The sequence below is a fragment of the Diadema setosum genome, chromosome 12 (assembly GCF_964275005.1).
Source record: "Diadema setosum chromosome 12, eeDiaSeto1, whole genome shotgun sequence".
Classification (NCBI taxonomy): domain Eukaryota; kingdom Metazoa; phylum Echinodermata; class Echinoidea; order Diadematoida; family Diadematidae; genus Diadema; species Diadema setosum.
In genome coordinates this window covers 3,122,818-3,136,552 of record NC_092696.1, presented here as the reverse complement: position 1 = coordinate 3,136,552, position 13,735 = coordinate 3,122,818, and the positions used below count along the sequence as shown (strand labels likewise).

At 39.0% G+C, this 13,735-nt stretch overlaps 1 protein-coding gene across 1 annotated transcript in view; it reads right to left on the bottom strand.

Annotated features, from left to right (window-relative positions):
• Positions 1-784: 784 nt before the first annotated feature.
• Positions 785-13,735, bottom strand: part of LOC140236294 (uncharacterized) — a 35,963-nt gene continuing 23,012 nt past the window's right edge. The window contains exons 8-10 of the mRNA XM_072316248.1: positions 2,416-2,443; positions 1,706-1,813; positions 785-862 (exon numbers count right to left, since the gene is read on the bottom strand). Coding sequence (XP_072172349.1) covers positions 785-862; positions 1,706-1,813; positions 2,416-2,443 — 214 coding nt within the window. The remainder of the gene's footprint in view (positions 863-1,705; positions 1,814-2,415; positions 2,444-13,735) is intronic.

Genomic DNA, 13,735 nt, shown 5'->3' with positions numbered 1-13,735 from the left:
AGGTGTGGAAAAACAGTGGACTTCTAAGCACTCACGTATATAAAAAAGGGAGAGAAGAAGAATAAAAGTGTTTGATGAGGAGGGGGAAAAGGGCGGAGGTGGGATAGACAAATATTTCTTAGGCATGTGATGAAAAATCAGCATGTAAAACGCCAAGGCTGTTTAAACACTCATACAATTCAGCTTTAAAAAGAGAGGGTAAGTGAACTTGCGAACAACCAGAGCAGACAAACGACCTTCTCGGCCAAGTTTTACCGGGTTTTGTCTAGCAAAGGAAGGGTAAAATGTGCATGAAAACAGTTCACGCGTCATGTTACACAACAAGTAGAAAAAATGTGAAAACAATTCATACGCAAAGCACAATGTTACATAACAGGGAGGGGTATACACGATGGATCAAAATGGAGATTGAAGTTCGCTGATCTGGCTATAAGGTAAGTGGTTGAGATGACTGCCCTCATATAATGTGGGGGTGGAAGGGATGAACAAAGAGAGCGTACACGTAATGACCCTCTGGTCTTATTCTAGTTTGGGTTGAAATAAGTACTATATATATATTGGGTATGTTCCCTCTGCCGCCAGTCATCATCTATATATTTTAACATCTGTGACATGTGTATATGCTTTCCATGAAGTACGGAATTAACGTATATTGAAAAAATAAAGAAACACAATATGACTTCGCTTTCCTAAAAGTATTCTGAATTCTCATCCTGTGTAACTGTACAAACCACAGAAGCGGTTATGCGATATATCAGCTTTTAATTTCACACTTCTTTAATTTCTAGTCATCATCAAAACGATCGTTGTAATCAATGTCTGGCTCCTCTTCTTCATCCTCCTTCATCTCCTCAGTAATTTTCTGAAACAAGTCAATGAGGGAGGTCGGAAAGAAAGGGCCACTTGACCACACTGGCTCCATCATAACAAAGGCTATCTTCTGCTATCCTTGCCCAGGTTCAAAGTGGTCATAGAGCATCAGAAGATTGGTTGGTCAGCTCTCTTTAAGATGGCAAGGCAAAGGGTCACACTGTGTGGGATAAAGTTGTCTCTGCAAGGTGGGAGCATGAAGAAATCCACATTGGAGTTTGTTGTCATTTGTTCGCCCTCTCCCATCATTTACTTTGGATGATGCTGCTGTAAATAGACTTCTCCAGCTCTTATGGTCATACCAAGGAGGTTTATATGAGAGAAGCCATACCTCCTTGGTCATACATTAGGCATGTGAATGCTCCAATGTCTTCTGTCACCTCTTATTGGCTCTACAGACCACTCATCACCAAGATTTAAGTTGGGGATAAAAACATTGGCACATTTTAAAGTCATGTTCTAAGATTTCAGCAGTGTTCATTATAATGTAATATTGAACAATTTACCACATTTCAGTAAAATATTGCAGAAATCATAATGTCATATCCTACTCTCACCTGAATGCTGTGTGTTACATGGGGTGGCTTTGTAGATTCGTTAGGGGTCCAACTTTGCCCCTACTCTTGAAGGCACTTGTTACATCTTCCGCTGTAAACACATGTAGTCCAAGTATATTGTGGTACAGTAGCCAGCTCCCTTTGATTCTGTATGCCAGTTCAAGGACATTCACAATCTGGCAATGCTCGACAGTCCATTTATCAAGAAAGATAGTGAGGATGACGGAGTAAGCATGGTGCAAGAAGATCAAGAAAATGCCTGTGTCTGGTTTCCTTACCACAGCTGCTTTGCACCCAAGCTTAATAGTGGAATACTCGAGGTAGGGCGCTACCCTGGTGTCCTTCTCCTGGTTAGACAGCAGCTCATGGACAGAGCTTTTTGTCCCCTAGGATGATTGGATGAACAAGAAGAATGTAACAGGAATCACTTAAGCTTCAGAGAATGTGACTTCTGTTATACATTCCTTTTGTTTTCACAATGTCATGTTCCAGGAGACAATGGTGCAATATCCATGAGTGACTGTCTAACCAGTTCAAGGAGACGGACACCAGGGCCGTGCTCTACCTCAAGTGCGCTGCTAAGCTTGGATACAAGGTAGCTTTGGCGAAGAATACAGACACACATTTTCTTGATCCCCTTGGTCCATGCTTAATCCATTCTACAATGTAGTATCTTTCTTAATAAACAGACGGTCACGTATTGCCAGGTTGTGAATGTCAATTAACTTGCATATAGAATCAACGGGAGCTCATTACTGTACCAAAATACTTGGACTGTACATGTATAAATGTTTTCACCGGGGTAGATGTAACAATTAAAGTGCCTTCATGGGTTGGGAAAAGTTGGACTCCTAAAGAATCTACAAAGCCACCCACATAGCATTCAGGTGAGAGTTGTTTGATATGATGATTTCAGAAGTATTTCACTGAAATCTAATAAGTTGCTCAGTATTATATCATATCAAAGACTACTGAAATCTTAGAATACGACTTTACAAATCTTGGTGATGGGTGGTCTGTGGAGCCAGAGGTGACAGATGACATTGAAGCATTCACATGCGTAAAATGTATAGCAAGGCCCGGGAGAAGTCTATTTTTATGGCGTTCGCAGCATCATGCTGAAACAGATGGTGGGACAGGGCGAGCAACTGATGACCAAATCCAAGGTGGATTTCTCCTTGCTCCCACCTGGCAGAGGCAACCTTATTTCACACTTTCAATGTGTGAACGACGGGTACCACCTTGCCATCTTCAAGCGATCTGACTAGCCAATCTTCTGGTGCGCTACCTCGTTTATCCTGGACAAAGGTGGCAGAAGACAGCCTTCGGTATCATGGATCCGGTGTGGCCAAGTGGCCCTATCCTTCCCCTTCCCTCATTGACTTGCTTCAGAAAGTTACTGCGTAGACAGAGGAGGATGAAGAGGAGGAGCCAGATATTGATTACAATGATCGTATTGATGATGACTGGAAATTACAGAAGTGTAAAGCCAGAAGCTAACATATCGCTTACCGCATCTGTGGTTTGTATGATTGCACAGGATGAGAATTCAGAATACTTTAGACAAAGTAAAGTCATATTGTCTTACTTTTTTCGATATACGTTAATTCCATACTTGATATGTATGAAAAACCAAAACGGCAAATATATGTACATATGTATATATATATATATATATATACATATAATATTCATATAATATGTATATATGTACACACATATATATATATATATTTATATATTTATATATATAATATATATATATATATATATATATATATATATATATATATATATATACATATATATATATATATATACATATAGAGTGGATTTCTGGCTGTCAAGTAAAATTCATATGTTGTTTTTTTTTTCAGACGGGAAGGCTTTAAACAAATACGTTTGAATAAACCATTTTTAACTCTTTATGTGCCATGTTCGCACGTCCGACTCAGTCGACGGCGTGCTAACTTCACATATTCTGCTCAACAAACAAAGCCGCCAAGACCGATCGATAAACCGCTAATTACTGCTAATCCCGCGGCACAATGAAAGCGTTTCTTGCGCTTTTGTTCCTCTCGTATACGACTTGCATTCTATGTGGTGGTCGACTATCAAGCGATGTTCCCAACTAGATTTGCTCGTACATTCTAAGTTTCTGTCACGGTTTTATGGGCGAAAGTCATGCCTTTACAGTAATGTAGCAACTGGTCGTTCAAAAGAAAAATTGAAAATAGATTCGTCATGCAAATAATATCGTAACAAAGCTTGGCATTCCTCTTTGACTTTGCCTACTATTATGGCCATCTTAACAGAAATTTGTAGAAGTTATACAAATCGGAATAACAGAATTCTTTCTCAAAGCATGACTACCTTCGTGTCTCAGAATAACGTGGCACACAGGGGGTTTCCATAAAGAGTTAACTTAATCTTAAATAAGTTTTAATGATAACAATCTGGCACCTAAATTGGTGAAACCGACAGAGCATTTTGGCACAGTGATTTCCTTTATAAAAGTACCCTTACTCAAACTCTTCAAATACAAAATTAAATGAAATAAAAAATGCACACAAAAAGTGTCCAATTATATTTTAGGTTTGAATTTTGTTGATAAGTCACTTTCACATGTTGTGATCAAAATTTGTATGTTCACATCTTTTGATCTGCTATTTTAGGGGTATCTGCATATGAATTGCCATCGTGCTTACATTTTTCATTTGATTTCAACAAGTGAGGCGTCAAAATGCTTAGAGTTGCATGTTGCATCTTTTTTTTAATATACAAAACACCATATTTGAGCTATGATCTAAAGACAAAGTGCTAAGTATTTTTTTTTGAGGTAGTCTGTCATGTATGTGTACGGATTTGGGGTAGTCTACAGTGTAATGACACCAAATTTTTCGTATTTTGGCCTTTCTTGTATCAAACTTGCTTTAATCATATAAATAACCATCGCAATCGATTTCTCATGACACAGTTACCCTGAAGAAATATTATATTTATCTCTGTATGTTGTAAAGTTCAAAAGTTACAGAATTTACTGACTTTCCTCTCAAATCAAAAATGGCCGCCAATGACCCCCCCCCCCATATGTTTACTTGGAAACAAAAAAAAAAATCAAATAGACACCCTGAGGGGTGCATGGGGATCCCCCATTCCTACAAGACTATTAAGACTTTAGTGGTTAGTCAATCATATGGGGTATATAATTGTCATGTATGTATATGGACTATTTGGGCAATTTCCAGAGTAAACGACATTGTTTTTTTTTTTCGCATTTTTGGATTTTTCATGTATCATACTTGTTTTCATCATGTCAATAACCATCTCAATCGATTCCTCATGTCAAATTTACCCTGGAGATATTATTTTTATGTCCTTGTATGTTGGAAAGTTCAACAGTTATAGAAATTAAAGCTATTCCTCGCAAATCCAAGATGGCTGCAAATGACCCCCCATGTGACATGATTTTTACTTGTAAACAACAAAAAAAAATCAAATAGACACCCTAAGGGATACAAAAAGGAGGGTGCATGGGACCCCCGCCCACGTTCCTGCCAGACCGTGTTAAGAAAAAGTGGTTAGTTTACTCTTAGGAGGTTTGAGATTGTCATGTATGTTCTACTTGGGAATATTTCTAGAGTAAACGACACTGGTTTTCCTCCCATTTTTGGACTTTTCTTGTATGTAACTTGATTTAATCATGTAAACAACTATCTCAAACGATTCCTCGTGCCGTATTAACTCTGGAGTACTGTTTTATTTGTCCCTGTATGTTGTGTAATTGAAAAGTTAAACTACTTGGGTATTTTTCGGCGAAAATGACACGGAAATTTGCATATTTTTAGTCTTTTCTTGTTTCAAACTTGCTTTAATCATGTAAATAACCATTGCAATCGATTCCTCGTGTCACATTTACCCTGAAAAATGCTTTATTTTTAATTTTATACTGTGTAGTTCAAAAGTTATAGAAAATAATGATTTTCCCTGAAAATCCAAGATGGCTGCCAAGATGGCCGCCAATGACCCCCATGGGACACGATTTTTTCTTGGGAACAAAAAAAAATCATTAACTAGACACCCTAAGGGTTACAAAAAAGTAAGTTAAAAAAATGTGTTCGGGGGGTGCATGGGGACCCCCCATTCCTACCAGACTATATGTACAAGTGTACATCTCTTGGTTAAGTCTGCCTCTTTCAATAAGATGAAGATTATTGCAGACTGTGTTATGTACATTATAATACTGTTTATTTAAAGATATTTACAAGCACACATTATGGAGAACAAAGACAGACTAGCCACTGTGATGAACCGTTAGCCGGTTACGGAATGCTCCCACAGATGGCGCTGCAGCAATTTTCAAGGACAGGGAATTCGATATGATAAGCAGTGAAATCATGGATTCTCCTAATCAAGCAAGTGATCAGTTACTGGGTCGAAAACAGTAAGAAAAATTATTACAAAATTTTCGGTCTGCCTCAGACCTTCGTCAGTGCAAAGACAATGATGGACAATGATGGACAATGATAAATTTGAATCATAACAACAATGCTACGCGCGTCATGCGCGTAGTGCGTTGCCCTGGAGCTGCGTTGTCAAGGAGAGCGCTGATACGTATAGGGGTATGGTAGAAAGTGAAATGTCAATGAAGACTGAACTCAGACTCAACAAAAGTTTCAAGTGCTTGTTTGAATCCTACTATGCTATATATACTCTTTATAAAAATATATTGCTATATATACGTCCTTGTAATAATAGACTTTAGCGATTCTATTTTTTTCGTAGATAAACAACGAAGAAAAGACGCATATAAAGCACTGATTACAAATGGAGAAGAAATTAAAAGGAATGAGCTAATAATACAACTAGTTATTAGAGCATCTGTTTACTGTAAAAATAAAAATTGTATATACATATATATATATATATATATATATATATATATATATATATATATTATACGGATAATCAAGACATCATATTAAAAAAATAGTGTTCAATACAAATATAATGATATTTCAACATTAACTCAATTAAAATCTCAATGAAGACTAAACTCAAACTCAACAGTTCCGAGCGTATGTGTATATTATATGCATGCCAATGTATGCTATATATATATATACTATATATGACAGTTACAATCTTTGAATTAAAATTAAGTTAAAGCTTGTTTGTTTCATTTCTTAATATGATTTTGAACATCCTGATTACATCTCCTTTTTGCAACTTCTTAAACTTCTCTCTATCCCTCTCTGAAACACGCTGGGATACGTCCTCCTCTCTCCCTCTCTCCCTCTTCCTCTACCCCTCTCCCCCCCCCCCCCTCTCTCTCTCTCTCTCTCTCTCTATCTATCTCTCTCTCTCTTTCTCTCTCTCTTCTCTCCAACTTCACACTAAGTCCTGCAGCTTCCATGGGCATTATGTGTGCATTAAGTACAACGAGCAAAACATGTCAATCATCTGATTTCGGTACTGGCTTTGGTTTTATTTGATTTGTTTGGTGTTTGTAATCAAGCATACTTTGGAATAGACACACGTTTGGAGGTACATGACATGACCATTAATGATCATGTTAAATTTCATTGTGCAATGTTTAACCATAATGTGTTTGTTTGTTCGCTTTTTTTTTTCTTTTTTATGCCTTTTTTCTATATTATTGAATTTCAATTTTCTCACACTTATTCATGTAAAATGTTTGTAATTCAGCCTGCGGGCTGCTATGCATGTTCCCCCCCCCCCCCCCAAAAAAAAAAAAAAAAAAAAAACATTTTCATCATCATTATTATACATGTGTATAGATTCTAATCCGAAGACACAAGATCAAACTATTGAAAACAGTGTACAGACAATCTTTAATCATGTCTTCTTCTTCTTATTCTTCTTCTTCTTCTTCTTCCCTTCTTCTTCTTTTTTGGTGATCCGAAAATCCTCTCGGATCACCTTCTGTATCTGTACGGATTCTTTGGGTATTCTTCTTCTTCTTCTTCTTCTTTATTTCTCCTCAAAAGTTGTGTATCGATTAGCTCAGAAAGTGCTCTTCCTATCAATTTCAAATTTATACCAAATATGTATCATGTCCCAAAGACGACAAATTTTATAAAATCATAGTGATCAGTCGACCGTGACGTCACTATGACGTCATTATATGAAAACACATTTCACTCATTAATGGCATGGAATTTTTCAATGAAATTCACGTCACATATAGTTCAAGTCAAGCTAATTCTACTCATATTGTCAAAATTCATCTATAGGCCTACCCTAAAAACGTGCGCGTACGCGCGCGTTGAAATATTTGTATCCTCCAATCGAGCTCAATTTTTTTTTGCACACGTTTCAGACCATTTGGAGCATTTTTTGAAAAATTGAAAAAATTGGACGGACGCGAACGCGCGCGCGCATATACGCACGCACAGCTCATATGCAATATAAATTTCCCGATTTTTTACACTATCGGATGCCTGAAATGTCAAGGAATATTTCTACCAAGTTTCAAGTCAATCCGACTCAATATGACGTCATACGGGTCCGTCAAAGTTGAAATTCCACGCGCGCGTCAATGGCGATAGACAGTGCAACAATGCCAAAAAACCGCCAATTTTAAATCCGAATTTACTCGCCAGGATGGACAATGACCCCCAATTTTCCTTACATATTTTTAAAGCTGATGAGTTGTACATGTCATTCCATGGGTTGGCGATGCTGGAAAAATGATGAAAAGATATTAAATTTCTTAATACAATCAAAAAAGTAAATTTTCAAAATGACGTCATCAAATTTCAAGTTTACTCGAGCGTATCTCACTTATCCTTGGCAAATTTTCACCCAGATTTCAGTATGCTGTAGCTAATTTAATACTCTATCAGTTTCATCTCGTAAAAATAGATTGAAGGTAACCTTGTCAAATTTGACCCATTTGCGAGTTATCTCTATATAGGAGTACAGTTTTTCTTGAAATGAAAATTAACATGACTGTCTTTATCGAGCACTATCTCACTTATGCTAAAGTGAATTTCTCCCAGATTTTAATATGTTCTAGCGGAGACTTTGCGCTATCGGTTAATTATCGTCCGTTTTTTTCATACGACGTCGAAATCACGTCGAAAAACTTCGCTTAAATCAAAGCTTAGCTTCGATGTATTTTCATATTTCTTTCTTTTTGCAAATTTCTTTGCAATAACACATGAAAGACATTCGCTAGTACCCCCATATTTTGCACAGGTTTAGTTCATGTGACGTACATTATTTTATAAGGTAACAACTACTTGATCGAACTCCATCTTTTGCAGGTAAATAAGGGTCAAAGGTCATAAATGTATCATCCTGTATCTTGGTGAATACATGTCCTATCTTTCCAAAATTTTGCACACACAAAGACCACGTTACCAGGATCATTTCACAAAATAACCACTTTTTTTTCTCAGATGCCATCTTGGCTGTGCAAAGTGGGGTCAACGGTCAATTAATATACTTCATTCTGTATCTTCATTATAGTGTATACGGAATATGGCACCAAAGATGGCAGGCCTGACTCCCTTTTTTCTAAATGAGAATCCAAACATCACACGGCCAATGTCCATAAACACAGATGAAACCTTTACGGTCATGCCTATTGGGATCAGGACTCAAATCATTGATTTTCAAAAAGATCGGATCACCTAATTTGTCAGTGTTGACAAATTCCAAGTCTAGTTCTTCTTCTCGTGGTTAGGTCTGCCTCCTTTAATAAGCTGAAGATTCTTGCAGACTGTGTTATTTACATTGTAATGTTGTTTATTTATAGATATCTACAAGCACATAACAAAAAAAAAATGTGGAACAAAAGACAGACTAGCCGCAGCGGCTGTGATCAGCCGTTAGTCGGTTAAGGAATGCTCCCACAGATGGCGCTGCAACAATTTCGAGGACAGAGAATTCCAGCTCCTCACTGTTATATCGGAAAGAACGAATGGCGATGCGATTTAGTTCTAGAGTATGGTATCTGATAAAAATGTGGTTGGGTGGCTCTTGTCAACTGAGTAACCTGCTTGATGTTATAGTCCTGTGCCGAAAGATGAGTCAGATCATTGTGTATTTTGTGCATAATTGTTAGCCTGTTGCAGAGTGGTCCAATCAAGCCTTTGCAGCATTATAGTGACACTTGAGGTATTTTGGTAGCGATTCAAAGTGAATCTCGCAGCTCTTCTAGGGACCATCATCACTTTGTGGATTAGGTTCTCGGAAAATGGATCCCAAACAGAGGGAGCAAACTCTTCAATTGGTCGAGAAAATGTTTGCAAGCTGTGACTTTGACATCAGCGGATTTTACGTGAAAGTTGCGTCTTAGAAATACAAGGACGTTATTGGCTTTAATGACAGTATTGCAGATGTGTTGGGTCCACTTCAAATCAGGAGTGATGGTTACATCCAAGTACTTCACGAATTTAACAGTTGTTCAGATCATAGGCGTACCCAGGATTTTTTAGAGGGGGGTGTTTGCATAACTGTACAATTAAATGCGATCGAGCTTTGGAAATTAAGGGGGTTGCACCGGGTGCAACTGCTGGCAGTTGCTGGCAGTAACATCAGGAGAACGGCATAACGATTAAATGCGAGCGAGCGAAGCGAGCAAGCTTGACATTTTTGACATTTTAAGCCCCCATACTGCCGTTGGTAGCTATATTTTTTTCGCTTTAGAAATTAAGGGGAGGGGGCGCACCGGGCGCAACTGCTAGCAATTACTGACAGCAACATCAAGAGAATTGCATAACGATTAAATGCAAGCGAAGCGAGCGAGCTTGAAAATTTTGACATTTTACCGTCCAAAAAATGTCGTTTGTAGCTGCATGTATATTTTTTCGCGTTGGAGGGAGGGGGTGCCCGGTGCGCCCCCTGGATCCGCCACTGGTAGTCAAAGGTGTCGGTTTATGTTCATGATTGGGGGAGGTATGACCAGCGAGGGGGCGTCGAAGTGACCAAGTGGGAGAAGGATGTCCAAAATCTGCACTTTATATAGAACATCCCCTAATTTGTTTTTTGTTTGTGAATGTGTGTGTTTCATATAGATGGAAAAGTTAGGAAATAGCCAAGGTCAAGTCTTAACATTGGCAATGCAAGGCATTTTGATATAGTGAAGCAACACTGCAAAATCAATGATCAAGCTTTGATAGCAAATGTGTACAACCTATCAAACATTGCGCAACATTGCAGCGACTCTTTTTGCCATTCCGATATTCTGAATACACTGCGCACATCCTGCTTGTATTGAAAATGCCAACCAGGAATCACGCTGAATCACAATCTTTTGTCATCTCCGGGCTTTTTGAACAATGTTATACCTCTTTAATTATATGGTTAAAAGAAATCTTAGAAAAATATCTTTTTTTCTTGATCATCCTTTCATGTCGATTTCAAAAGCAGTTTACTAACCCTTGAATTACCATTTTCGTAGGTTTTTTTCCCCCTTTTTCCCTTTTTTTAACCAGCGGATGGGGGGGCACGTGCCCCCCCCCCCCATGCCCCCGTAGTTACGCCACTGTTCCTAGACCAACGGCGTAGCCAGGATTTGATCTTGGGGGGGGGGGCGGTTAGTCTGCGAGGGAGCGAAGCGACCGAGCCCGAGCGAGCGGAGCGAGCGGGGGGGGGGGGGGGAGGGTGTGGGAGGGGGTGTCCCCCCTCGCACGGTAAGAACTTTTTGCATTTTGATGTTGTAAATGGGGCAATTTGATGCATGTTTTTGCGCGTTTAATCGACGTGAAACAGTCCCACTTGTTTAAGGTAGCAGTATATTCTAGTGTAGATTATTATTGATAAATATGCCTATAAAATGGTATAAATTAAATACACTTCATGTATTAATTCTTTTCACGGAATATCATGAACGCGACTGAACCCGAGCGAGCGGGGGGGGGGGGAGGGTGTGGGAGGGGGTGTCCCCCCTCGCACGGTAAGAACTTTTTGCATTTTGATGTTGTAAATGGGGCAATTTGATGCATGTTTTTGCGCGTTTAATCGACGTGAAACAGTCCCACTTGTTTAAGGTAGCAGTATATTCTAGTGTAGATTATTATTGATAAATATGCCTATAAAATGGTATAAATTAAATACACTTCATGTATTAATTCTTTTCACGGAATATCATGAACGCGACTGAACCCGAGCGAGCGGAGCGAGCGAGGGGGGAGGGTAGGGTGTGGGAGGGGGGTGTCCCCCCTCCCACGGTAAGAACTTTTTGCATTTTGATGTTTTAAATGGTGCAATTTGACGCATGCTTTTGCGCGTTTTATCGACGTAAAACATTCCCACTTGTTTAAGGTAGCAATATATTTTGATGTAGATTATCATTGAATAATTTGCTTATAAAATGGTATCATTTAAATACACTTCTAGTGTTAATTCTTTTCACTGAATATCATGAACGCGACTGAACCCGAGCGAGCGGCGCGAGCGAGGGGGGAGGGGAGGGTGGGGGAGGGTGTGGGAGGGGGGTGTCCCCCCTCCCACGGTAAGAACTTTTTGCATTTTGATGTTTTAAATGGTGCAATTTGACGCATGTTTTTGCGCGTTTTATCGACGTAAAACAGTCCCACTTGTGTAAGGTAGCAATATATTTTGATGGACACTTCTTATGTTAATTCTTTTCACTGAATATCATGAACGCGACTGAACCCGAGGGAGCGGAGCGAACGGAGCGAGCGAGGGGGGAGGGGAGGGTGGGGGAGGTTGTGGGAGGGGGGTGTCCCCCCTCCCACGGTAAGAACAAGCTAAGAACTTTTTGCATTTTGATGTTTTAAATGGTGCAATTTGATGCATGTTTTTGCGCGTTTTATCGACGTGAAACAGTCCCACTTGTTTAAGGTAGCAATATATTTTGATGTAGATTATTATTGAACAATTTGCCTATGAAATGGTATCATTTAAAGGGGAAGGCTAGTAACTGATCAGTGGGAATCAGTGGAAATGCTGGGAGATGATTGTTCCAATCCTTATGGGATTCATTCAAGAGTTCATTATATATCTATTGTTGTGTGAAAATGATTTGCTTCAGAACGGTCTCATATTCAAGTAATGTGCAGATTAATGCTCCGTCACTGACCAGGGACACTAACCTGGAAGCATTAAACTGCACATTACTTGAATATGAGACCATTCTGAAGCAAATCATTTTCACACAACAATAGATATACAATGAACTCTTGAATGAATCCCATAAGGATTGGAACAATCATCTCCCAGCATTTCCACTGATTCCCGCTGATCAGTTACTAGCCTTCCCCTTTAAGTACACTTCTTGTGTTAATGTGGTTAATGTGGTTGTCCCCCCTCCCACGGTGAGAACTTTTTGCATTTTGATGTTGCAAATGGTGCAATTTGATGCCTTTTTTTGCGCGTTTTAACGAGTTTAAACAGTCCCACTTGTTTAAGGTTGCAGTATATTTTAGTGTAGATCATTATTGAACAATTTGCCTATAAAATGGTATCATTTAAATAATCTTCTTGAATTAATTCTTACACTGAATATCATGAACGCTGTCTGCAGTTCAGCAATCAAACAGAAAAAGCATGCACACGAGGGTGTAGATAGGGGCATATCCCCTCCCACACGAAGGTGATTTTGCGTTTTCAGACCTGAAATTCAGCGATCTGGTGCAAATTTTTGGTGCAATACTTTTTCATCGAAGTAAGAAAATCACGGAATTTAGCTCTTATTCCGAATGTGCACCATCTGTGTGTATGTATAAAATCTAGTGAGGTAGAGCTTATAGGGTAAGGGGGATTTCCCCTCCCGCTCGCGGAGCTTTTGTGTTTTTAAAATTGAAATAAAACGATCTGGGTATAGCCACAGTCTACTTCTATGCATGGTGGAAGGGGGGGGGTGGGCGAGTGTTATCTCCACCCTTCCCTTCCGATGGAGCTTTTGCCTTTTTAAGGTTGAAATTGAGATATCTCGTATACGCATATTATGATGGAATCAACATTTTTTTGGGAAATCACAAAAAAAAAAAAACTGATGGGGGGGGGGGGGCTGAGGGAGGAAAGGGTCGATTAAAAGGGCGAATTCCCCTTATACATGAGGGAACCTTGATTTTTCGGAATATAAGTGATAAGTCTTGTGCACTCAGAATCATTCGTATTTTTTTTTTTTTTTTGTAAATCTAAAAAGTGTACTAAGCTAGGGAAAGAGGCACAGAGGGGGAGGGGTGGGTTTAGAAGGGGGATACCCCCTCCCAAGCACGAGAGATTTTGCATATTTTGAATTGAAATCCAACGATCTGGTGCACAATTTGAGTGAAATATTCAAAAAAAAATATCTATCTGATGAAAGG